At 40.5% G+C, this 24,313-nt stretch overlaps 1 protein-coding gene across 1 annotated transcript in view; it reads left to right on the top strand.

Moving 5' to 3' along the window:
- The first annotated feature begins 2,541 nt into the window (after window positions 1-2,541).
- cntn3a.2 (contactin 3a, tandem duplicate 2) overlaps window positions 2,542-24,313 on the top strand; it is a 28,246-nt gene continuing 6,474 nt past the window's right edge. The window contains exons 1-15 of the mRNA XM_035656874.1: window positions 2,542-2,596; window positions 3,240-3,375; window positions 6,593-6,768; window positions 8,014-8,109; window positions 8,269-8,472; window positions 9,337-9,439; window positions 9,761-9,945; window positions 11,462-11,598; window positions 12,798-12,927; window positions 13,383-13,533; window positions 13,889-14,016; window positions 15,293-15,462; window positions 16,837-16,954; window positions 21,857-22,015; window positions 24,117-24,266. Coding sequence (XP_035512767.1) covers window positions 2,542-2,596; window positions 3,240-3,375; window positions 6,593-6,768; window positions 8,014-8,109; window positions 8,269-8,472; window positions 9,337-9,439; window positions 9,761-9,945; window positions 11,462-11,598; window positions 12,798-12,927; window positions 13,383-13,533; window positions 13,889-14,016; window positions 15,293-15,462; window positions 16,837-16,954; window positions 21,857-22,015; window positions 24,117-24,266 — 2,098 coding nt within the window. The remainder of the gene's footprint in view (window positions 2,597-3,239; window positions 3,376-6,592; window positions 6,769-8,013; window positions 8,110-8,268; window positions 8,473-9,336; window positions 9,440-9,760; window positions 9,946-11,461; window positions 11,599-12,797; window positions 12,928-13,382; window positions 13,534-13,888; window positions 14,017-15,292; window positions 15,463-16,836; window positions 16,955-21,856; window positions 22,016-24,116; window positions 24,267-24,313) is intronic.

Raw genomic sequence — 24,313 nt, forward strand, 5'->3', positions numbered from 1 at the left:
TTTCAGGCTGGAGTAACGTGACGTGCCCTCCCAACTGCAGCCCCATTCCTCCACACTGAGTTGTCTGGTTGTGTGTGTGTGTGTATGTGTGTGTGTAGGGGGGGCGCATGGCATTCAGACACACAGGCACTTTGTATTTATTTTCTAACAAGAAGTAGTTTTCAGCCATGCCTTTCTTTGTCCGTCTCTTTGATGCAGAGGTGCTGTAACATTTACAGTGCATGGTGGTGCTTTTAAGGCTCTATCTAACTGCTCCTGTGGTTCCTACCTGGTGTGATGCCACACTGCAGCCCGGTTTCACTCCACCTCACCCTCTGAAAGATGTGTAGCTAGAGGCCAACACCAACACATTTGAAGGGCTAAATCAGCCTTGAGTGGACTTGGCATTGTTGTTGTTTGTGTGCGCTGACTGATAAAAGAGAAAAAATGGATATGTGTAGGTGCACTTAAGGAACCTCCTCCAAAGGTATTAAAAGCTAGGGGGAAAAAAAATATTCACTGCAAACCTTGAGAAGTGTCATAGCAATGATTGGCTTTATGCCTCCTGAGATACAGTAAGACACACACACACACACCCAAATTTCCACCCTGCAACATTCACCAGGTAATTGCATACTGTATGTCACAATGTCAGATGGAATATCTGTGATGAATGCAGCTCAGGCCTTCAAAGTAAGTACCCTCCCACTCTGCCAGCTGGGCTATTTGTTCAACCAGCGTGTTACTTGGATGCAGGCGGAGTGTGATGGAGGTGGTAGATTTCGTGATTATACATTTATTTTTTCGTGTCAGTTAACCCAGTGGTGTGTTGTTACAGAAAGGTACCCTCCTCGATTGAGAGTGATTCACCCTGCAAAGCTTTCTCTCCACCTTTTATCACCGTCATCGTTAGCACCATTATCCATGAGTGCAAGCTGAGAAGGTGCGTGTGACTGAGTGTGTGTGTGTGTGTGTGTGTGTGGGTGGGTGGGTGCCTACATGCCTGTGTCTGTGTGTTCATGTGTGTCTTGTACAGTACACACACATGTGATATCACTGACAGAATTCTGTAACTGAGTGTTTTGCATTTGTAAATGATTTATTAGATCTGCATGAAAAATAAAGGAACACATTGCATCAGCTGTTAGACGGTGCCATCCCTGACAAAACCCCATTACAAATGCAAACCAGAACATGCAAAGTCGACAGTAGTGTAATACCCACTGTACCTTCCACACACCAATCCTCAGTCCTGAGGTGCCAGCAGTTTGCACACTGTGGGCCTATCACTGAGGTATGGCATGCAGGGCTCTTCTTGAGAGGAAGCGTACCAATCCAATTTTGCAGACTTTGGGGGGAAGAAAAAGGACTGAGCAAACATGAAAGGTAGGGAAGAAAATCCTGGCTGAGACCCCACGTGTCTGATTTGACGTCCAGGCAGCTGACAAACAATTAGACCCTCCATAACTAGCGTTCAGAACCAGGCTCGCCCCGGGATTAGGCCACAAATGAGCCACACATCACGGCTTATGTCTTCTAAATGGAAGGAGTGTGCGTGGAGGCAGGGTGTTACATGTGTTGTACACAGTGAGAAAGTGAGTTTGGTGTGTAGGTGTGTGTGGGTTGTGTGACATTTAGCAGATTGGTGTTATTATCTGTGTCTGCCCTTACTATATCTTCAACACCTCTCGGAAGAAATTTGTGTTTCCGTGTGCAGGCCCGCTCATTCATGTGCATGTTTTGATGCAGGTGCGCACTGATGTTACACAGATCTGCATATTACTCTGAACACGTGCATGTGCGTGTGACTGCTCTTAACTGCTGTGTTATTGCCGGTTCTTCCGTTGTGTGTATGTTTGACATTTCATAATTGCATCATTACTCGCTCAGTCTCCTCCTGCAAGAAGTGGGTGCATTGCAATTTGCAACACATGCTACGAGCAGACAGACACTTGCCCTTGATTATGGACCTGGGTGGAATGGCTTCCTCATCAGGCTGTCTTGATTCACCCCAGCATGTGGGGAGACACATGCTGCTGTGGGTGAATCTAATTGATTGGATGGCACCCAATTCCCAGGTCCAAGTCTCCTCAGGCAGCCAGAGTGAATCCGTCCAAGTGAAGGATGAGCTTAGGCGTTGGTCGCTCCCCTAATAGATTGGCATGGGCTTCCTCCCATATGCCTCTGGTATCACCCACAGACATCTCCGGGTGCAAGTTGGCCAAGCCACGGGGCACAAAGTGACACCGCCTGCATCTTCACTGATTAGAAATGTGAGAACAGGCTGAAGAAATGAGACACATCCTGCACCAAACTCCACATCCAATTTTATCGTGATTACATTTTCACTACTAAAGTTTACCCCTCCCCTGTCTTCTCCGGATGGATTATTAAAAGGCATAATGTTGAAAGTGGGATAAAAAAAATGTTGGGGTTTGCTGAGTTTGGCCTTTTTACAACAAAATTCTTGTTCCAACAGGTCAAGCTCCCCTCTCTCGGAAAACACGAGTGCCATTTCAAAGCTTATTGGATGAAAGTCTCATTTGCCCTTGGCTGCCAAAGATGACGTTGCCATGGAAACAGCTTCTACTGTTATCAATCATTGACTGTCTGGCAGGTAAACCACCTTTTTATATGAGTAATGATTCTTTCACGTTTGGACATTTACAGTTGCGAGATGATAGCTGAAGAGCCGAAAATCATGTCAGTGTCAGAGATGATAGGATGGACCCCGGTTTAAAGGAATACTCCTTAGTATTGACTTCCATTCACAACACGGACACAATACTCTCAATCTTCCTCCACTCCACCCTGTGATTGTAACCTACTGGAGAGTCATTTGCAGTGTTTTCCTTGTCTTTTATACTTTACCCTTGGCATTTAGTAGAACAGTTAAGTAACACAACACACAGAGCAAAGGCTACCACTTCTGTTACTTGAAGAAATGTATGTGTTAATAATAGCTCCTCTAGATTCACAACAAATTGGTTGTTTTTTTAAATATAAACTTATTTGCCAATGAATGATGAAATATTTTTTTCCCTTCTTGTATCATATGAAAGTACAATTGTATTGTGAAGTGTCAGGAATGGTGCAGGGGTACATTCTGTTCATTTTGTTCTGTTTATTTGTTCTATAATGTCAGTCATTTCCCATTTTGAAAGGCGCTCCCTATTAGACCTGAATACCCTTCTATCACAATGACACTTATTTTTTCACTTTTTGTCATTATACTCAGACTGTTACTGTTTCTTGGACAGATTGTCTGGACAGTGGATCATACCATGGTCCAAGATGGCGGATGGAGCCAGGTGACTTGTTCATTCCTGTCGACTCCATAGAAGAAGAAGCTACTCTGACCTGTGATGCTAAAGGAATACCACCTCCTCAGTACAGGTAAGATGCGGCTCATTATTTGAAGTTTTCAAAAACAAATCTGTCAGTTTGTGTTTACTGTGATTATTACAGGCCCAGTGTGGAGCATTGAGGAGGCTCTAATGGCAGAAATGGAATATAATATTCAGAGGTATCATTAGTGAACAATCATTTGACAATAAGAACTGCTATGTTTTTGTTACCTTAGAATGAGCCGTTATTATATACAGAACCGCCATGTTTCTACTAGGTAGCAAGTTTCATGTCCACCATAGTTTCTCATGCACACGCTTGGAATGATAGGGTGTAATCCACAACTACAATGCTGGATGCCACTAAATACACACTGGGCTTTAAAGTATAAATTAACAAATCAATAATCTGAAAACTGGATTTTAAAAATACCATTTGCAGTACAAAAACTAGTTTAGTAAGAAGTAATGATCACCATTTATTGCTTCTTTTGTGAGAATTTAGAGAGACTCTTAATCAGCAGCTAACGTGCACTTTCCCCTTATTCTTCTCTTCACTTTCATCACTGAAAGCATTTTCTGAGTTGTCAATGTCAAAAGAGGACCTTGCTTAATGTTAAGTACTGTGATCTGTGCAGGAAACATAATTTGGGGTCTGTGGGGTGTAAAAATCTGTTGAAAACTACCAGTTTAGAGGAGAATTTGAAATAGTCTTTGGTGCAAAGCATAACAAATCTTTAAAACCCCCAAAGTATATATAGATATAGATATATTCTTTATGCAACTGTCAACCTGGCCACTTTATGTAAAGCACATTTCAGTAATTTACAGTACTGTAGAGATATAAATATACACATATATACACATTATGGTTTTACTGATTCCTATTGACTAACACACCTCCAATCTGGCTCTTGTTTTGCCAGATATTATCTTAGTGACACATGTAGCATCTCAATGCATCTTAAATCTCCCTTTATAAAAAAAAAAAATACCATGAGACAGTTGCAGGTTACTAGACACCAGTTGGCACCAACAGGCATTGATTACAAGTGTCTTTGGTGTTCAGCAGTGGATTACTGCAGCACAGACAAACTGAATGATAGTGGTGTGGAGTATGTATGCTCATTATTTCAGGCTTTTCACATTCCTTGCCTAAGACCCGGTATTTCTATGTACTGATTAAAGGTGAGATGAGCATGTTTAACGTGGTGTCTTGTCAAGCTGGCTGTGCTAGGCTCTACATGCCCTCAGCACTTCTCTGGCTCCTCTCTTGAAGTGTAAATGGGATCATACTGCTCCCTCCCCCTTTCCTCTCTTTTCTTCCTTCCCCTTTCCTCTGCCAGTCCTGTCACTCACAAAGAGATGAGACATTCATCGTATGCACACTGTAGCGGCATTAAAAACTCACGGGAGAAAGGCACATCTTGTGTAGAAAAGCATCTTCTCCATGGCGGGTCATAAAAGCGATGCAGTGTTAAAGATCTAAACAGAAGGTGACTTGTCTAACCTTTTCCCGACCTCAGGTCTGAGGCCTGTGGCTCTGGACCGCAGGATCATCTGAAATACTCAAGCTTCTCCGTGGTTAGATGGTCAGGCGACATGTGTTTACAAAATGAGTTTCAAGCTGAGTAATTCAGTTTTGGAGTTGCTATTCAATCACCTGCCGAATGTTCAGGGCACCACTGAACAGCAGAGGCACTTCAGAGCAGGTCAAAGAGAGGTGAAGATGGTGACTCAGGGATAAAAAGCTGAATGCATATCAGTGAACACAAACACCTAAACACACACAGGCACGTATCTCTAGCCGGTGCAATCCTTAAGGTATTTATTGCGGCCTCGCGTGCTGTTTTGCCCGAAGCAGTATTGTTAATTTCAATACATGCATAAACGCAGCTATCAGTTATAAGTGTCTAGAATATGGCAGCAAGCCCTCATCAACATTCAATGCTTTGGATGTATTCTTTAAGAAATAATTCTGAAAGCTTGACTCTAAAGCGTTTGGAAAGTTGCCCATTATGGCCTCCATGTCTTGGATTTCCTCTTAAGGAAAGCAGAACAGAAAAATGTGGCTGAAGGAAAAAGAAATATTTTCTGTGCTTTCAGAAAAATGATGGAACATTCTTGAAAAGTGCTCCGTCCTTGAACCCGTCCACGCTCCGCTTTTGAATAGCAGTTAAAAAGTGTTGTGGTGGCAGACAAAGACAGTCTTTTCTTGCTGAATAATAGGACTTGTTTGAATCAATGAATTAACCTCATGTTTTCAAGAGTTCTTTTAGGGGTTTCATTTATTTGATAGTGGAATCTGAACCTGCTATGCAAAGTTTTTTCTTTTTTAATTCCTGTGCCTGCTAAGTGTGGGATAGATGTAATGGAAGGTGAAAAGGAGCATAAAAGGCATCTTTTGTTACATCAGCCCACTGTTACCTCTTGCCAAGTGATAATGTTTTGTTCCTAATGAGAAGTCAAAGGTGGAATAATGTCACATTATGTAAATATAATGTGACAGAGAAGAGGTGATTATGGTTAAGACTGATGATAATATCTAGGATGGCTTCTAAAACCTTTATCTTCTGCTTCCTTTAAATAGCAGAGGACAGCTTTGTGTATGATACTCTAAGATTAAACTTTAATGATCCCTGTGGGGAAAATGGGATAGCTGCGGCAGCAAATAGTCATAGAGCCAAATAAAGAAAAATAGAATGAAAACAGAAAAATACAATATAAATAAGACATTTGCATAAAACACATAACCAATAACACTATAACATGTAATGTAAACAAATGCCTTAGTCATATGGACATTGCAGCATTATTCGCTATTAGATTACAGGCCCAGGAAATATGCAGCAAACATGAGACATATGCATAATATGATACTAGGAAGCATTTATGAAACATACTAAACTTGCAATTTGTGAAAATGTCAGTTGACAAGAAGTTAGGAGGGTAAAGAAAACAAAAATGTGACTAAGACTACAAAGGCCTTTTTTAAAGTTTTTCTTTATGACTTTTGTCAGGAAAGTTTGGGAACTGCAGGAGAAGAATTAATGACTAAAACCACAACTGTAAAGTTAATTCTGTTCATGCTTCGAGCCTGTGAATTCCTCGGCACCAGCACAAATATACAGTAAATTATTCTTACTTCGAGTGACTTACTACAGTGAGTTGTGTTCTCAGCTCACCTCCTGTCAGACCACCTTGGTTGGTAGAAAGAAATGGACGGTGCGTTTTGCCAGGGACTGATGGTGTCTTTGCCCCCACAGATGGTCATTGAATGGGACTCTCATAAATCTGGGCCTGGATCGCCGGCGGCGTCTGTCTGGGGGCAACCTCATTATAAGCAGTCTGGACCGCTACCAGGATGTGGGGATGTACCAGTGTATGGCGTACAACACTGTAGGAGCTATCCTCAGCAGGAGGGCAAGTCTGCAGTTTGCCTGTAAGTTGTAGTCAGTTCTTTGTCACTTTTGTTTTACTAAGAAATGGCATGGAAGTGTAACTGCACTTAGCAAATAATGCAGACGCACAGCAAACTGGGTGGGCTATATTTGCAATATTTATCAGAGTGCTGCGATGTTGGTGTGAAAGTACATTAAATGGGAGCGAGGCTGAGTGTGACGACTGTTTACTTATGCTCATACATGCAAACTTAGACTTTTTGTTGCTTAGCTCGGTCAAAAGTCATTGGTGTTTTTTCGGATGTACTCTGGGGCAAAGTAGTCAACTAAATTGCTTAAGTAGTGTGCGGATGTGAAAGGACTAAAGCCTGAAGAAACACAAATGTATTTTGACTAGAGCATAATATACCTGTACTAAACTGCATTGCCACAACATGTTTTAGTTAGACTGTATACAAAACTCTTGAATTCTTATTGAAACCTTGAAGCAACAGATAAAGAAACAAATAACGACTATGTTTGTACTGGTAGTTAAGGCTTCTATTCATGCACATCACAACAACGGCATCTTTTCACACCTCCTCTCTTCTCTTGGTGGTATCTGGCCACGTAGATATTTTTGGTTGTGTCTGAAAAGCTTTTAAGATAAGAAAATTGAATAATGACATTTAATGAACACACCAACAATGACTCTTTCCAGAAGTAGTGTCCTGGTTACACTCAATAATCCCTTTCACTATTACGCACCTGAATTCTATCTCTCAGCATTATTTGGATGTGAAGCTGTAAGTATAATAATACTTGTTTAACCTGCTATAGCTTCAGTTAGAACAACCAACCACATCACATGGTGTTATTAAGTATTTATTTGAAATACTTTGTATTAAAAATACTGTTTTTAACTTATTCTTGTTATGTTATTCTCCTGTTTTGGGATGCAGTCCATCCCATCATGCAATGCTCATGTGGTTACAGAGCTTTCATAGATGTGTACACGACTGGAGTCATAGCCTGTTTTTTGTCTAGTTCCCAAGTCATAAAATTTATATCTAACATCTAATTTAGGCCGTGGGTACAAACTTCTGCACTGGAATTCTACATATGAGCTCTTCTCTGTCTCGCCCTGCCTCTATCTCTCTCTCAGGCATTGCAGAAGTGCAATTCTCATGACGATTTCCTTATGGGCTCATGTCAGTGTCTTGCTGAAAGCTTTTACTCAGCCCTGTTCCTCTCTGATATGTGAGATCCTGAGGTGATCTTTCTTTTCATTTCTTTTCCCCCCTCAGACTTAGATCATTTCAAAGTCCACACCAGAAGCGCAGTGTCAGTCCGAGAGGGACAAGGAGTGGTGCTGCTTTGTGGGACGCCCACTTCCTCAGGAGGTAAACTCTCTGGCCTTCTCTCGCAGTTATTTAAAGTTCTAGTGAGGTGCTTGAACAAGATAAAAGTAAAATCTTGCCATTATTGATTAGCCTTTTTTATAATCACATTTAATATCACGTATATGGTACCCATGATCTGCGTCTTTTTTACATTTCCAGACCTTACGTATGCATGGGTCTTCAATGAGTACCCGTACTTTGTTCAACAAGACAATCGGCGTTTCGTCTCCCAGCAGACAGGAAACCTTTACATTGCCAAGGTGGAGCCCTCTGACGTGGGTAACTACACTTGCGTAGTGATGAACAGCATCACGAAGGGCAAAGTTCATAGCTCACCCACGTCTCTGATCCTCAGGACAGATGGTAAGACCGCAGCTCATGGCCATGATGTGACAAGTATGCCTTTCAGCCATGTATTCAGGACCTTTTCTTTTAAGGTTGCTTTAATCAACATACTAGAATGAGTGTTCTTTGTCCTCTTGTCGTGCCTCACCGTAGTTGAATCACTGAGTGCTAATGCCTGTGAGTAAATAGTTGCTCCTCAATGTAGGCCAGCAAACAAAGCACCCAAATCTCTTCTTTGCTGACTTGGCTTTCTTATAATTCGCATTCCCTTTAAAAGCTTTCCCTGTGCTTTCACATGAATTCTCGGACAGTTCACAGTGGCCTGTTGTTCTTTTCTCTGTTACGCTTTCATGGAAAGATTGAATAAAGATTGCCTTCGGGAATGAATTAAACATAAGCCATACGTCACTGGACCATTACATTGAGTGTTCTGGTGGCTCAACCAGTTAGTTTCCACTCAGTGTACTGTACATGTAACTGCATAAATTTAAATCCTATCGTATCACTTTCTGATCCTGGTCTCTTCCCTGAATACTGATATTAATACTAAAATACCAAAGGTTGGGGACTGCCCACTCAAGCTTTGGAATAATAGATAAACAGCCAGACTAGCTAAAAAAAGAAGATTTCCTATATACTCTGTCTATTCCAGAAGAAGAGATTTAAATTATTCCTTGCTGGTATTCCACTGTACTCCGGCGACTGCACACTTAAGTGATGTACTACTTTGAGTTTACCCATGAGAGAATGTTTGCTCATGTGTCTTTTATTTCTCCTCTGTTAGTTTTACAGTGCTATTGTTTGGTCCATAATGCATGCCATATTGCTTGTAAGTCATGAATAATGGAAGACTGAGCAAGTTCCTGTGCTTGCTCCTCATAGGAGTGATGGGAGAATACGAGCCGAAAATAGAAGTTAATTTCCCAGACAATGTACCCGCTGCAAAAGGATCAACAGTTACGCTGGAGTGTTTCGCCCTTGGGAAGTAAGCTGGATTCCTTGAAGCATGTTTTCAATCTTGTGCTGTCTTTCATTCCAGATGAGGAACCTTCGGATTTCTATATAGTAAAGTTACTGTTGCAATTACATTTCTTAGAGTGTGGCATCAAGCCATGATTGTTGTTGGTTTGAGTTAACTATAAGCCATTCATCCGTAAAAAAAATAAATAATACAGTGAATAGGCTTTAAGCTCCATCAAACACTTTATTGCAGGATTATTATAGACACCTGCAACAATCTAAAAAATGTCAAAGGAACTTGAGTCATGACTTTCTGCTGAGGGTTTACTTCATCTGTCTCATCCAGCCCAGTCCCAGAGATCACCTGGAAGAGGGCTAACGGCGTCCCCTTCCCCAGCAAAGTCAAAATGAAGTACTCGAATGCCGTGCTGGAGATCCCCAGCTTCCAGCAGGATGATACAGGCGGATACGAATGCGTGGCTGAGAACAAGATGGGCAAGAACACAGCCACTGGTCGTCTGGCCTTCTATGGTACTTTTATGCCTCTATATGACCTATATAAGCAAACGAGACCATCAGCGAGAAGATATATAGGCTATTTCTATATATTTATTCTTAATCACTGCCACAAGGTCCAATTTATGGCACAAAGAGCTGATTTTTATATTTTCCCTTGCAAAGTTTTGCAGTGAGTAGTACGTAGCCAATTAGAGATCTTTTCTTATTTATTTTGTGGCTACGGCTGATACTGGGGAAGGATCAGCAAAGAGAAAGGGCATTAGTGATAGAGCACCAGCGAAAACATGATGGTATGTAACATGTGTATGCCTACAGCTGTTAGTCTGCACTTTAGCATATAATGCAAATAGCTGTGTACATGATTCTGTTCTATTCTATGTTATCCAAGCTATATCTTGCTGTTGGCTTATTATTATGAAGACATAACATGACTAGGGGATATTGATAACTTTAGCTTTTTCAACAAAATAACCCTTAACAGCAACCAAACCTGTTAGTTGTAGGCTTATATGGAACCTAGGTGCATGAATGAAGTTAATTTTGTTATTAATCGTACATAGCCACAAGTAGATACATTATCTCATTGCTATGCATCCTGCAAACAGCTGTGTTTGAAAAAGAAAAATGGTATTAAAAATAAGTTGCATCTTTCTTTCGCTCTCTTCCAAAACCGGATTAGGATCTTTACGACAGAACGCTACCACTTTTTTCCACAGGGGCCGCAACACAAAATAAATGTTCCTTGTAGTAACTCTAATTCTGTTTGTGTGTAACATCAAGCATTGGTTTAAGTGGTTAAGAATCTTTATTTGGTAATATAATAATACTAATTTCAAGAGCTATATTGTCCCATACACAGCCTTCTTTTTCTCCAAATAAAAAGCACTCTTGGTTTTAATTTTACTGCAATTTCTTTTACATGTTTGGGTTCTTGGCTCACTTCAGCCGTGAATTTTTGTGAGAGAGGGAAAATGACACTTGTGAAATTGGAGTTGACGGTATGTACAGTGCCTGCGAAGTGAGCTATGCTTATTATGGGCACAATACTCTACCCATGAAAAATTCCTGAAAAGCTGTAAATATGTAAGAGGTAAGATGCAGGGTGAGCTGTGTGCTGCATGGGAAACGCACAGGGATGATGTTTATTATACACAGAATTTAGGTGACAGGTTGAGGTGAGCGGTGATGTCGGGTGCACTTCAGCCGTCATGAGAGCTTCCTGCTTTGTGGCGCAGTCTTTGGTGCTAATCTTGAGTTGCCACTGGCTGCTAACATATTTAAGTGATGAAACTGAGTGATACTCTACATTCACTCTTCTCTCTTCTATCATCTTTTAACACGAACCCATTCTCCAAACGTTTTTTTTTCTTCTAAGATGTCTACTTATTTGAGCTGTCAATCAGCGCCTTGCTTTCCTTTGAACTTATTTTTGTTGCGCCATATTTAATGAGATCATTCTGCTCCTTCAAAATCTGTCCTCCTGCTCCCTGGCAGATATTTCACTCGGGTGTATTTCTGTTCCCCGCAGCCAAGCCTCAGTGGATTCAGGCCATGAAGGACACGGCCCTGGCCATAGAGGAGAGACTGTACTGGGAGTGCCGGGCCAATGGAAAGCCGAAACCCTCTTACACGTGGCTGAAAAATGGCCAGCAGCTACTCTCAGAGGTGAATTACTGCCTGTCTCCTGCTACCTACCAATATTTCATTTTAAAGACTTAATCTTCAGCTTCAGCTCATCTTTTCATTTTAGAGAGCCTGGCGTCTAACACACTGCTGTTTTTCCAAGTGTAATTTAGAGTGAGATGAGAGGAGAGTGTAAACATCTTGCTGAGGTGTGCCAGTGATGAGACATGGATGTAACTGTCTCTTATTCTGTTCTACCTTGGCAGATTACACAGTCTTAGAGAGTGGATCAGTGTAGTCCCTGGGAAATTGCTCCATTTCAATGGAGTCACTAGTTGTTTTTCATTATTCATGGTGCATGTTTAAGCTTCTCCAGATTTAGGGACAATGGGCCTAATCTTCTGTGAAATATACGGTATATACCAGCACACCTTACTCCAGACCACCAGAGAAATTGTATGTATTTTGAGAGCTAGAACTTTAAACTTGATTTTCTTTCATTTAATAATGCTCAGGGCAAAGCTTCTTCTTTTTAAGTTATACTGCAAATATAACTTGTCTGTTGTTATTATTAAAAAGACATTTTGTAAAGGTCATTCATTAATTTGATTTCAAGAATTTAGAATATGATTGGCATTTGGACCACTAAAGGTGCACTATTATCTAGTTTTCATGATTTCAGATGTACAGCATGTGACTGTTGTGTGTACATACCTTTATTAAAATGATATTGAGAATCAATGTGAGAGCTTCATCCTCACAGGCAGAAACAGAAACAATTGAAGATTGGACTGATGCGTTTAGTTCTATGGATTATGTAATACAATAACCTCAGACAAAAATCTGAATCATTCCTAAAAAATGTTTGATGATGCGTTTATATGGGAACAAATTGAACTTTTATGACAGGCTAATAATGAGTTGAGCCGCACAGACACAGATTTTGCAAGCTTACCTTTAAATGCAGGATATTGGTCCTGAAACCATCCATTTAGAAACCGTTTCAGGACCAACTGGTTTACATGGTGGTGTGAACAAGCATAGTTAGAAAACAAAAATGTAGTTTGTTCTCTGGCTCTGATTCATTCTCTGCAACATAATCCTGATTTGATCTGTGCCCATTGACAATGCCTCTAACCCAATCCAATGCTTATTGAGCTTTGCCAGAGCACGCTGAGCAAAGCAAAAGCTACCTTTAAGTCTTCGGCCATAATTGCTTTCTTTCATCCCTTTCTTCACAGGACAGAATCCATGTGGAGGATGGAGTCCTGTCAGTGTCAGCGCTGACACTATCTGACGCCGGCATGTACCAGTGTGTGGCTGAGAATAAACACGGCGTCATATATTTTGCTGCTGAACTAATGGTTTTAGGTAGGCATTTATCTCTCGATTAAATCATTGTTGCCAAAGAATCTTAAAGGTCAACTTACTGTCATTCTTAAAGGTTGTCTGGATTAGCGAATAATGGGGTCAGTGAGGGTGGTTTTGTGGGGCCAAACACATTTAAAAAATAATTTTTCCCATGGTGATATCCTAATTTACTTTGATATTATGGTGAGGATGGGGTGATGGTTACAGAATTCCCAGTTGAACAGTAAAGATCTTTTGTGGAAAAAGCAATTAAAAGGACTTTTTTAAATCCATTGTATACGTAGAAAATTTTATTAAGAAAGTGATTTGATTTTATATTTATTTGATTCCTGTTACAAATGTTTAAAATGTCTGTCTCCATTACTTTACCATGTGATGATTTCCACAGATCAAACTAAAGCATGCTTCAGATTGCTGCAGTCTTCTACTAAAGTCAGTTTACTGTTTCCCATCAGCCTCTCCCCCAGACTTCACAGGGAATGTCCTCAGAGCTTTGCTCAAAGCCAAGGCAGGAACTACAGTGACTTTAGAGTGTAAACCCCAGGCCTATCCCATCGCCAGCATTTTATGGAAGAAAGGAAACCTGCCTATCCACACCAATGACAGGTAATGACTGAACTGAAAGTGGCTGCACGTGTTCTGAAAATGCTTTTATGATGGCATAGCAAGAGACTGATGGCTGTTCAAAGTAGTGATAGTAATGCACGCACATATCCAATTCAGTATTTTCTCTGTGTAGAGAGCAGGTGCATTATTCATCCCACCTGCGCCCCTTTTCAGGCCTTGTTTGGTCTAATTGATCAATATTCACTGCACATATACGGACTGCTTAACTCCTCGATGTCCATGATCATGCAGAACATTGACATGTAGACAGATCCAGAATCAGGCTTTAACAAATTATTGGTTGCTTTGGCAAGTTAGATTGTAAACTGCCGTCTCTGTTTGTACTGTCCTATAGGATCACACTCTCTCCAGATGGAACACTGAGGCTCGCCAATGTGAGCAAATCTGACGCAGGCAGCTATACATGCTTCGCTCGGAATAGATTTGGCATGTCGAGTACAACGGGAAGGCTCCTCGTTACGGGTAAGCTCCGCTGTTAAATAGCAGAATGTTTGGGCGTTCCCACTTAGTAAGCAGAATTTATTGCTCAGTATAGATTAACACAGAAGAGAGCTGCTGTACCGCGAGGACTTGAGTCAATAACTGGTGGGCAGAAAACAGAAACAAACTTTAGGTTTTTTGCTCCGAGGAGTGCCTCAAAACTTTGGGTTGGCTCTCTCCTTGACGGGCTAAATATCTTTGCATAATTAAGTAACATCCTTAAATGTCTTTAGATTAATTTTTAAAAGTTATTTGTGTATATCCATTCATCTGAGCAAGGGTGTAATTGTTACCAATACTCAATCAGTCTTTCAGCTTCATTTTATTGAGTTGTTTTGTTAGGCTGCATTTTGCAGCGGCTGCAATAATGCACTTGGAAGGTGTTTGAGAAAATACTTGATCATTGTTTTCCTCAAAGCAGTTGAAACAACCAATTTACTGCAACAAATGAAAGTGCCCTGAGTGGAAGCAATGAAAGTGTTAGTGAGGAGGTGTTACAGATGCTGTTTTTGTTGAGTGCGTTTCCAGTAGAATGATAGTTGCGTGCTCTCTTATTGGTTTTATTAATCTGCTGAATGCTATTGTCTGACGCACTAAGTGCCAAGGCCAGTTGTGTTTTCAAATGACTGTTTTTCAAGGCCATAATGCAGTCAGTGACACAGAGCCATGACCCAGACATTGATTATAACTGGCTTAAGAACACAGGGGACACTTTTAAAAAAAATGTATCCCTTGACAGTCTGCATAAGGTAAGAGTGCAAATCCTCTCCCTTTGTGTTGTACCTTCTTTATTTGATTCTGGCAGATTCATTATCTTGACTTTTGAAGCACAGCCGACTTAGCCAAATGATTTGCTATTGTAGACTTTGAAGCAGTACCCCTCATTTTTGTTCTGGATGCACAGAGAAGCCCATTACATAAAGTTTTATCTGATCCATAGTGTATTGTAATTGCTATCAGGATTTCAGAAGATTATTCTAGCAGTGTCAGCCTGGAGTATTAGGCCATTTTAGTAGTGGCAGGCTTCATGTTATCACATTATTCGACTGAGACTTTCATGAGACCTTCCTTTATATAGATAATACTGCTCTGTCTGTGACTTAGTGTATTACAGAGCATGCTCTAGTGTGTCTCTATTTTAGAAAATCAACAAAGCACTGCTCATCTCGTTGCAAAGAAAAGTCTGTGCGAGATTGGCAGCCGCCCAGGTCAGACATGACTCCTGCTTGCAATATATATTTATTTTTTTCTGGGGCAGATCCAACCAGAATCACCCAGGGGCCAGCGGACATGGAGATCATTGTGGGCGAGAGCATCGTGTTACCCTGTCAGGTCGCCAGTGACCCCGTCCTTGACGTTTCTTTCTCCTGGGCCTTCAACGGACAGCTCATCGCCAAGGGAGACGGTCACTTTGAGCTAGTGGGTGGGGTGAGTGACCCGCAGTCATACTTCTTCAGAACGTGCGAATGGGCAGTTGGCACCTCTTCCCATCTTGCTTCGCTTCATCCCTGCCATTAGTTAAAAGAGACAGCTTGTGGTTTGACATCATGGACAGATTCACTGTGGCTAGTTTTGCTGCAATGGGTGTGAAACCATCCATTTCGCAATTCTAAAAGTCTCCTCGGAGGCACGATAAGCTGCAGGAATGTGAAACTCTTTGGAAAGAAGCGCCATTAGATCCTTCAACCCCCTCTAAGCTTCCAATTGTACTGTTGTGAATGGAAACATGGCGGTTGCTATGTCAAAGTACACTTCCTACATAAAATTCATCATGTAGGTAATGCGTTAGTTGCTCAGCCATTGTGACAGGTTGTCATATTTTTGAGTACACTACTGGAGCTCAGCCTTCTATAGTAATCTATTTTTTAAGACTTTTGGCTGGTCTTGAATTCTTTTCAAATCCTACTCTGACATAGCCTGCTGCACAGCTCCTTATAACAGAAAGGGGATACACATCATTAGAGGTGTCTTTTAAAGGAATGAAAGCATGGCAGAGCCCCAAATGACAAAACACTTTCAGAACACCCTTGCACCCTTCCAGATTAACCATTCTTCCTGTGTGTGTTTGACTGACAATGTTCTTATCTGAAAAGAGACTCCTTCCCCAGAAATGCAAGAATGTCCCCAGACCAAAGAGATTATCAACTTAACTTTGCCGCTTCAAGGAATTTAATTTCCATAATTAAACCGCGTTGGCTCTACTGCCACATTTCCCTGCCAATGCCAAGAGAACGATTTCACCACTAATTTACCATTTGCTGCTTACGGGTGTTCTCTCAGATGAGAATCTAGAGGGCCTTTTCCTCCTCTCCAATCAAGCAAAAACTGACTGAACTCAGTAGTAACAGATTATTATTTGTGTATTTCCTCGCAACAGGTCTTGAAGGTCATGGCAATGACCTCTGCAAAAAGAAAGTGAAATAGCCGAGACCTTGTCAAACACAAAAACTCTATTTGCTGCATACAATTTTTGTGAATTCTGGCCTTGATCCTGTTCACCTGAGCTCATATTGGACAGGAGAGTGTGACTAAGACGTTCTGTCATATTCAAAAAAAAATTTATTATGTTTGCCTTTATGGTTTTGACTGCAAGAACTGTCAAGAGATCTGTGAAAACTATCTTTGGTGTAAAACATCTTTTTAAAAACGGGCCTTATTTTCCTCCGCAGAGCTCTGGCTAAATAACTGCAGGATCTGCAAGCATTTACTGCACCTTATATATGCTTCACTACATTCTTTAATAAGCTGTCACAAGGTCTGTTATCTTTCATGCTACATAAAGCTTTCTTTCCTCCTTTTTAGAGAACAGCAGGAGATCTGATGATCAGGAACATTCAGCTTTACCATGCTGGCAAATATATCTGTGTGGTGGACACGGACGTTGAGAGCCTGTCAGCCGTGGCTGTATTGATTGTGAAAGGTAAGAAAACCTTCTCTCGCTCTGCTCAGTCACTAATTAAAACAGGGCTTACAGCCAGGACTGTTTCTGGGTTGCTCTTTAAAAAAAAAGCGAAATTAAAAATCTAGACTTAAATATAATAGCAAATGGACTACACTTTTATAACGCTTTTCTACCTAAAAGGACAAAGTGCTTTCTAATTTGCCCCTCATTCACCCATTCACACACCTATGGCAGCAGAGCTGCCACACAAGGTGCTGGCCTGTCGGAAGCAATTTTGATTTCAATGTCTTACTCAAGGACACTCGCTACAATAGCTGTAAAGTAGGTGATAGATGTGGCCACAATAAAAAGATGACTGTATTCTGTACCGATTACCAAATAAAGCTGTGTTGCAAAAAAAATAAAGGTAAAAGAAAAAATTTGGAGACAATATATGGATGTGCTTTACTGAGCATATAAAGAATGCAGACTGTCAGGGTGTATAATGTTCATTTAGGCTTTTAAACTCAAATGGGTTTTGTTTCAGCCAGTGATTGCAGTGCCACCAAAATGCCCATATTCTCATGAAAATCATTCTGGATGTCATCAGAGAGCACACAGTTTTTATGCCCTGCTTATTTCTAGTAGCAGTTGCTTGATTACATCAAATAGAGGAGGCTTGCTTTCCTTTCATATTGCGCTTAGGGATGATTGTGAAAGTAGAGAACTTGACAAAACTGTGTTGAACTATAGGAATATCATGCTTTTATCTCTCTTTTGTAATAACCAATTTCCAATACTGTTGCAATGTACTTGACAGTGTAATGTTTAGACGCCTGTCAGTGCTCACTCATGCAGTATGTATAGCTCCAGAGAGGCACTACTGTCAAGAGCTACATCGCGCAGCACAAAATAGAGAAACTTTTTTGATGTGTTTCAGGGAGTTTGTATTGCATGCAGAGTGAGAGGAGGGATGTTCCTGGCTTTGATCAATACACCAAATAGGCCAGCAAATTGACTCTACGCGTATACGTTAAATGTCAGATGAAGTGAGGCATGATTTTAGTGTCAAGATTTGAAATGGTTTGGATCCATATGTTTATTCTGTAAGGATACCCACCAGTGATTCAGCTTGGCATGTTGAAAATCTTTTAGGCAAATCACATTAATAAGCGCTCCTTTCCAAATGACTGCAGACTAAGTGTAAATAAGGCTGTTTCTCAAGTAGAAGCAATATCAAGGCTATGGAAATGGATTGGCCCCTGTATTGACTGGAGAGAAACATGTCTCTGACTCAGATGCAGTGCATTATTTACACTTCCTGCTCACGGCAGCTGTCATAGATGCCTCATTGCTTGGATCGAATGGCTTCAAATGTTGGGCCACAAAGCATGAAGCTGAATAGAAAACCAGTCACGGAGTGCGAAGAATAACTGTACTCGCACAGCTGCAGACCTCTAACAAACACGTTGACTTCAATATTATTTTCCAATCTAGCCGCTGGCCAGTCATTATCCTTTCACCTGTTTATAAAACCCATTAAGGAAACAAGTAACTTTCAATCACTGTGTCAATAACGCCACACTAAGCACGTACAGTATATGAACCACCCAAGATACAAGCTGTCCACACGCAAATTACAAAGAAACATCACTTACCTCCAGAGGTATCTAGCCATGTAAGTGGTTTTGCATTTATTTGCCCCAGTTGTGACATATCCATCTCAGTATAATGGTCAATAATCAGTGGTGGACTGAGTCCTCAGATCCTTCTCCCAAAGTAGTCAGTGATTCTAATCCAAAAACAAACTTGTTGTGTTAATATAGAAGTCAGGCAGTAATCTGGCTTTTTCCATTATTATGTGATTTTATGCTGTACACGGCATGAGTCTGCAAACAGCAGGGCACAGTGAAAAGAGTTACCTCACTGAGAAGTTGGAGGTATTCAGCCTATTGCCTGCAGCTCTTAATCTAACAGTTCACTGTGGCTGCTCATTCTTGTTCCATTATTCCCTGAAATATTTCAAACTGGTCCGCTGTCAAAGAACAGCAAAAATCTTTTCTCGTTTTGCAGACGACAGACGATAACGGCCAGTGTCAATCTCAGTGACATCATCTTAACAATAAAAGTTAACTGCAAATATATAAATATTGCAATACCAGTCATACTCAATCACCACTGTGTTACATCATTTGGCGATTGGTAGTGACTTAACAGACATTTATTTAAATTAAAATCCTCAGCAAACTGTAGTTTGTATCAAAAGTAAAAAAAATCTTTCTGCAGTAAAGTCCCCTGTGAGTGACGTGTTTTATATATATATTAGATTGTTAATACTGATGCATGAATGTCTGTGTAAGCAGCATTTTACTGCTGTAGCTCATCAAGATGTACCACTTTATTTACAGTTTTGTGATGATTAACAGGGTAGAAAAGAAGAAAAAAACTGTTAGTCTACATTAGTTGTATTCATTTTTTATTTATTTGTTCCTTGCTTTGAGGTGAAATATTGGATAGTTGGATCTCAAACAGTTATTTAGATAAAACTATGTGAGAATTTCAAAGGGGAAGGGAACAACTCACAGACATCTGAATTATGAGAGGAGCCCAGAAGCCATTTTGTAAGGAGTCACAAGCAAAAAAGATTGGGAACCGCTGCTTCAATTTTCAAGTTTTAAAAGTAGTGGAGTAGAAGTAAAGTGTATCTCATACAGTACTTGAGTAAATTAACTTTTAATTTTTCACCACTGACAGAAACATATCTTTTTAGAAAAAGTGCCCATGTCCCTGTCTAGATAAACGACAGAACGATGATGTTTTCATTGGAACTACTTTCTATCAGACAAATTGTCCTGTGTTGTGTGTATTATCCAAAGCAATGGGGACACTGAATCTGGAAAGAGATGTTGCTGTTGGATTTTTTTGAAAATGTCATTTTTCAAAGCTGTGAGCGCCACAAAAAAATCCTTTCACAGCCATTTATTTTAGGGTGGGGGCAGAAAACTCAGACACGGATAGTTCTAAACCTTGACATATAAAATCCAAACTATCTGCATGGCAGTGTACTGCAAAATAACAGTGAGAAAACACTAGCTTCCCTCAGTGGCTGCATTTACATGTGCTAAAATAATGCAATTTTAATGTTAAGACAACAATGTGAATAATGTAGGACCCATTTAACTGTGATAATGACTGTGTCAGTGTCACTGTGTGATCGCAGCAACATACAACATCCATGATCACACTCGCAAGACACTGATTATTGGCCATAGACACATTAGTGCAATTGTGTATTGTATATCATTTTGCAGGGTATTATTTCTGATCTTGTCTTGCTCCACTCATCTGGCAGCACTGAAGGTCAGCGATAATAGCTCCTGACACAAAGACTCTTGAGTGATCATCTGGGTTCTTGTTTTTTACAATGACAATGGAAAATGTTTTAGATGCCACTCCATGATGCCTCACAAGCACTTCACTGGGTGGTGGTGGTTATGGGGAAGGTCATGTTATATGGATAACATCACGGTCATTAGCATTCAAACCACTTGGCGGGCACTCGTGCTTGTTTGACAATTGCATCATCATCATCATCATCATCATCATCATCATCATCCTGGTCAGCACAACACTGTACAAATGTGTTTTATCATTATTGTTCAGTCACTTTTACCACATACTGTTAATTTTTTTTCTCTTCTGACATGTTGACGTATATTACTATTTTGTTTAATATTAGGTTCCGACCAAAATAATATTACCGTGTCTAAGTATTCATAATACAGACAGATAATAATTTGCTCCGTGCCAAGTTCACAATAAAAGCCCAGACCGTCTGTCCATATTAATAACAGATTATTTAATCACCCTCAAGACACTGACAGCACCCTCTTGCCTCAGCCAATGAAATATAATTAAGTGGATAAGGAATTGATCCTTGATTGTGTGCTCCATTAATATGTATTAATGAGGCCAGTGTATTAAAGGTTTTTTTTGATCAAGAGCTGCTAATGAGTTTTACAAAGATCAATATCTCTAAAGCCAGGGCTTTAAGGCCAAATGTATGTGGGCAGCACGTTCAAGGCTTCTGTAAACAAGAAAATGTAGATCAGCAGTTATTTGTTAACATGGATGTCGAGTATAGTCTGATAAATATTTATGGATACATGCATTTACACATGTAGCACGTACACACATGCACGAACACAAAATCAGTTGTTTGTGTTTCCAAAACACTGACTGTTTATTAAAATAATCATTTAACGCTTTAATAATTAGAATATTTTGCTTCAGATTAGAAACCACTACAGAGCCGTTGAGTGTGAGCCAAGCTAGGGGCGTTATTATTCTGCGGTCTGTCTCACAGCTCTCTAGTGGTCGATTATTTTTGATGAGCCGACACGTTCATTAGGGCAGGAAACAGTAGATGAGGCTAAAGTAAAACATCATACCGCTTAATTGGTGGGATAATGAAAATAAATGATAAAAATCTGGTTCTTCGGCACTATGAGGTCCTTTTTCATCTTTTACCTTTTAATTTGGCTTCCTGCATCTACTCATGTATGCTGTTTCATCGATCAATTACCAGGAGGACCATGAAAGGGAAGGATTACAAGTTGGGTGAATATTGGAGGATAAATCTTGAATTCACTTTTAATTCCTTGTGAAGGGCATAACGTCTTCTCAAACCCAAAGCTTTCTAAAAATGTTTTTCTCTCGCTAACGTTAATTTCAAGATACGGAGGCTTTGAACTAAGCGTGATAATCTCTTGTAGCAATACAGTTTAGCTGGATGTGTTTTTTGTGCAAATATATGCTCGGTTCATGTTTTTTCTTGCAGTATGTGTGAGTACACACAGTTACATCCACATTCTGTAGTCTCGTCTGTGCCTCTGCATGTGCGAGTACCTCACACAGCGTCTGTTCCTGTGATTGAGCCAGGCCCCCCCAGCCCTCCAGACTCTGTGACGGTGGAGGAGGTGACAGACAGTACAGCCCAGCTGGCCTGGAGACCCGGCAGAGACAACGGCAGCCCCATCACCAATTACCTCATCCAGACCAGGACTCCCTTCACTGTGGGCTGGCAGAGGGTAAACACAGGTAGGCAGCGCTGGAAGATGAATTTTCATCTCATACCACATGTGATGTTATTCAGACGATTCGCGGATCCCCGCAGGGAAATTGTCTTACAGCTGGGAGGTCAGATTGTAGGGTCAGCTACCGAAGGCTCTGGAGATGTGAGGGATTCAGGTCCTTACTCAAGAGAACTAGAGGTCACCGTTGCTGCTCTTACATGATCTCATTTAAACCACTTTAATCACTTTTACAAAAGCAAAGCAAAATCCTTTTCATTTGCTTAAGATAAGTCAAGTCTGTTAGTAGTATAGACATCTTGATCTTGTTCGTATGGAGGTTGAATGTACATATTGCAGGTTGCATCTGCCAAATGAATGTAATATAGTGAAATTTGTATTTCATTTTATTAGTTTATTTAAAAGGGACAGTGGTCATTGATCAAAGTAAAAAAAAAACTGTAAATGAGCCACAGTTTGCCCAAAAGGTTCATTTTTATATTGTCCTTTGCTTTGCATTAAAGCTAGGGTAGGTTAAGTTGGAGAAACTAGCAAGAGACGGCTAGATTTTGAAATGATCCAATCAGAAATATCTCAACCCCTCCTTTCAGGTCTCCCTCCAAAGCCACTCCTCCAACACACATGAACACACAGTGCATCATAACCGTATCCAACTTCCTCATGTCTCATTCATACACGGTTATACATACTACATAGTTCAGGAAAAAAAAATAAACCAAATAATTTACCTGTCCCTCAGTTCTCACCATTGTAGAAAAGCCACACTGACCCTGGTTTGACACGTTTCTTTATCCAAACTTCTTGTTCATAGCCTTTTCTACTCCTGTGTTTCTTTTCTGGCTTGGTTTCAAACTGTTGAGGGCACAGATGGAACTGGAAATTTTGGCTGGTCTTCCTCTGCTGTTCTTGTACGACTAGTTCAGTAGCTTTAGCGATATCTGACTGGCTGGCAGGCAGGCAGTTGTGGAAGCTGTGGAGTTGGGGGGTGGGTGGGTGCAGAGTGCACGGTATGGCATGCCAGCCAGTCGACCAGAATTTTTCTGAGCATTTGATTTATTGATTTCTGTTGCTAAAAAGTATAAAAATACATATATATCTCATAAGATTCATATACACAACATAAAAGAATACACAAAATAGTACAGTGCACATCCACCAATAATGAATGCCACAAAATAACACACAGCAATTAGCTACAGTTCCTAGAAAACAAGAAGAAAAAGGTCATGTTAAAGCTGTTAGAATCAATATTTTTATGTTAACCAAGGATCAGAGTCGCTCATAATGATGAACCCAAAGATAATTATCACCTGACTCTGGAGTTCCCCTCAGCTCAACAAAGCTTTTTCATGTATTCCAGCTCATTGTTTTGGTTTTTCGGCTTGCGACTTTACTGTTTTGGTTCACTCTGACCACTCTCATTAGTATCGATTCAAGCTGCTGCTTTCAACAACAAAAAAAGACAAATAGCATACAGTGGATATGTTATTTGCCCTTGACCACAACAAGCTGGTGGGCCAAAACAGACAGATATTTCCAGAGGTAGCAGAGACCAAACCAACAAAGCTAAAAGGAGATAAAATATAGATTTAGATTCATCAAAGGGTCTGCAACACACATCCAAAGGATTTCTAATGTTGCTCCACATCTGCTGGATGTGTAAATAGACAAGTTCACCAAACAAACTGAGCCCCGAAGTAACCAAAGAAACTGCTTTGGCACCCACAGTGTTAGTATCAAAGGAGTCACTGTTGCAGACAGCAATGCTCACAGCTAAACCCTTTATGTTACCTTACCTTATCTTTGTCCCCTGCATTTCACCTATCCTTTTACTAGCCAAATTGCAGTTCCTTCTTATGATGTCATAGGGTATCTTGTAGGATCTTCACACTTGCATGTCAGTTTAAGAGTTTATTCTAAGATGCAAGGTAACACAAGGTAAGGAAGGCAGTTTTCTAGATTTGTGTAGCTCAGACCTTTAACAGTCTAGACTCAAACCAGTGCTCACCTTACATCCATCATAATGACACACATTTCATTCTTGTTTTAGTTTTATAAAACCAGTTTTTCCTTCTGTATCCACTGTATGTTTTCTGTTTTTTTTCCAGTCCCTGAGATAATCGACGGGAACACGCTGACAGCCACTGTGGTAGACCTCAATGCCTGGGTGGAGTATGAGTTTCGGGTTTTGGCCAAAAACAGTGTTGGCGTCGGAGAACCCAGCCCTGTGTCAGTCAAGACCAGGACAGAGGACGCAGGTACAGCCAATGTGATTCACTTTTCCCCCCTCAAATCATTCATCCTG

This window comes from Morone saxatilis, unplaced genomic scaffold (genome assembly GCF_004916995.1).
Source record: "Morone saxatilis isolate NCDOM2014 unplaced genomic scaffold, NCSU_SB_2.0 Contig15, whole genome shotgun sequence".
Taxonomy (NCBI): Eukaryota; Metazoa; Chordata; class Actinopteri; family Moronidae; genus Morone; species Morone saxatilis.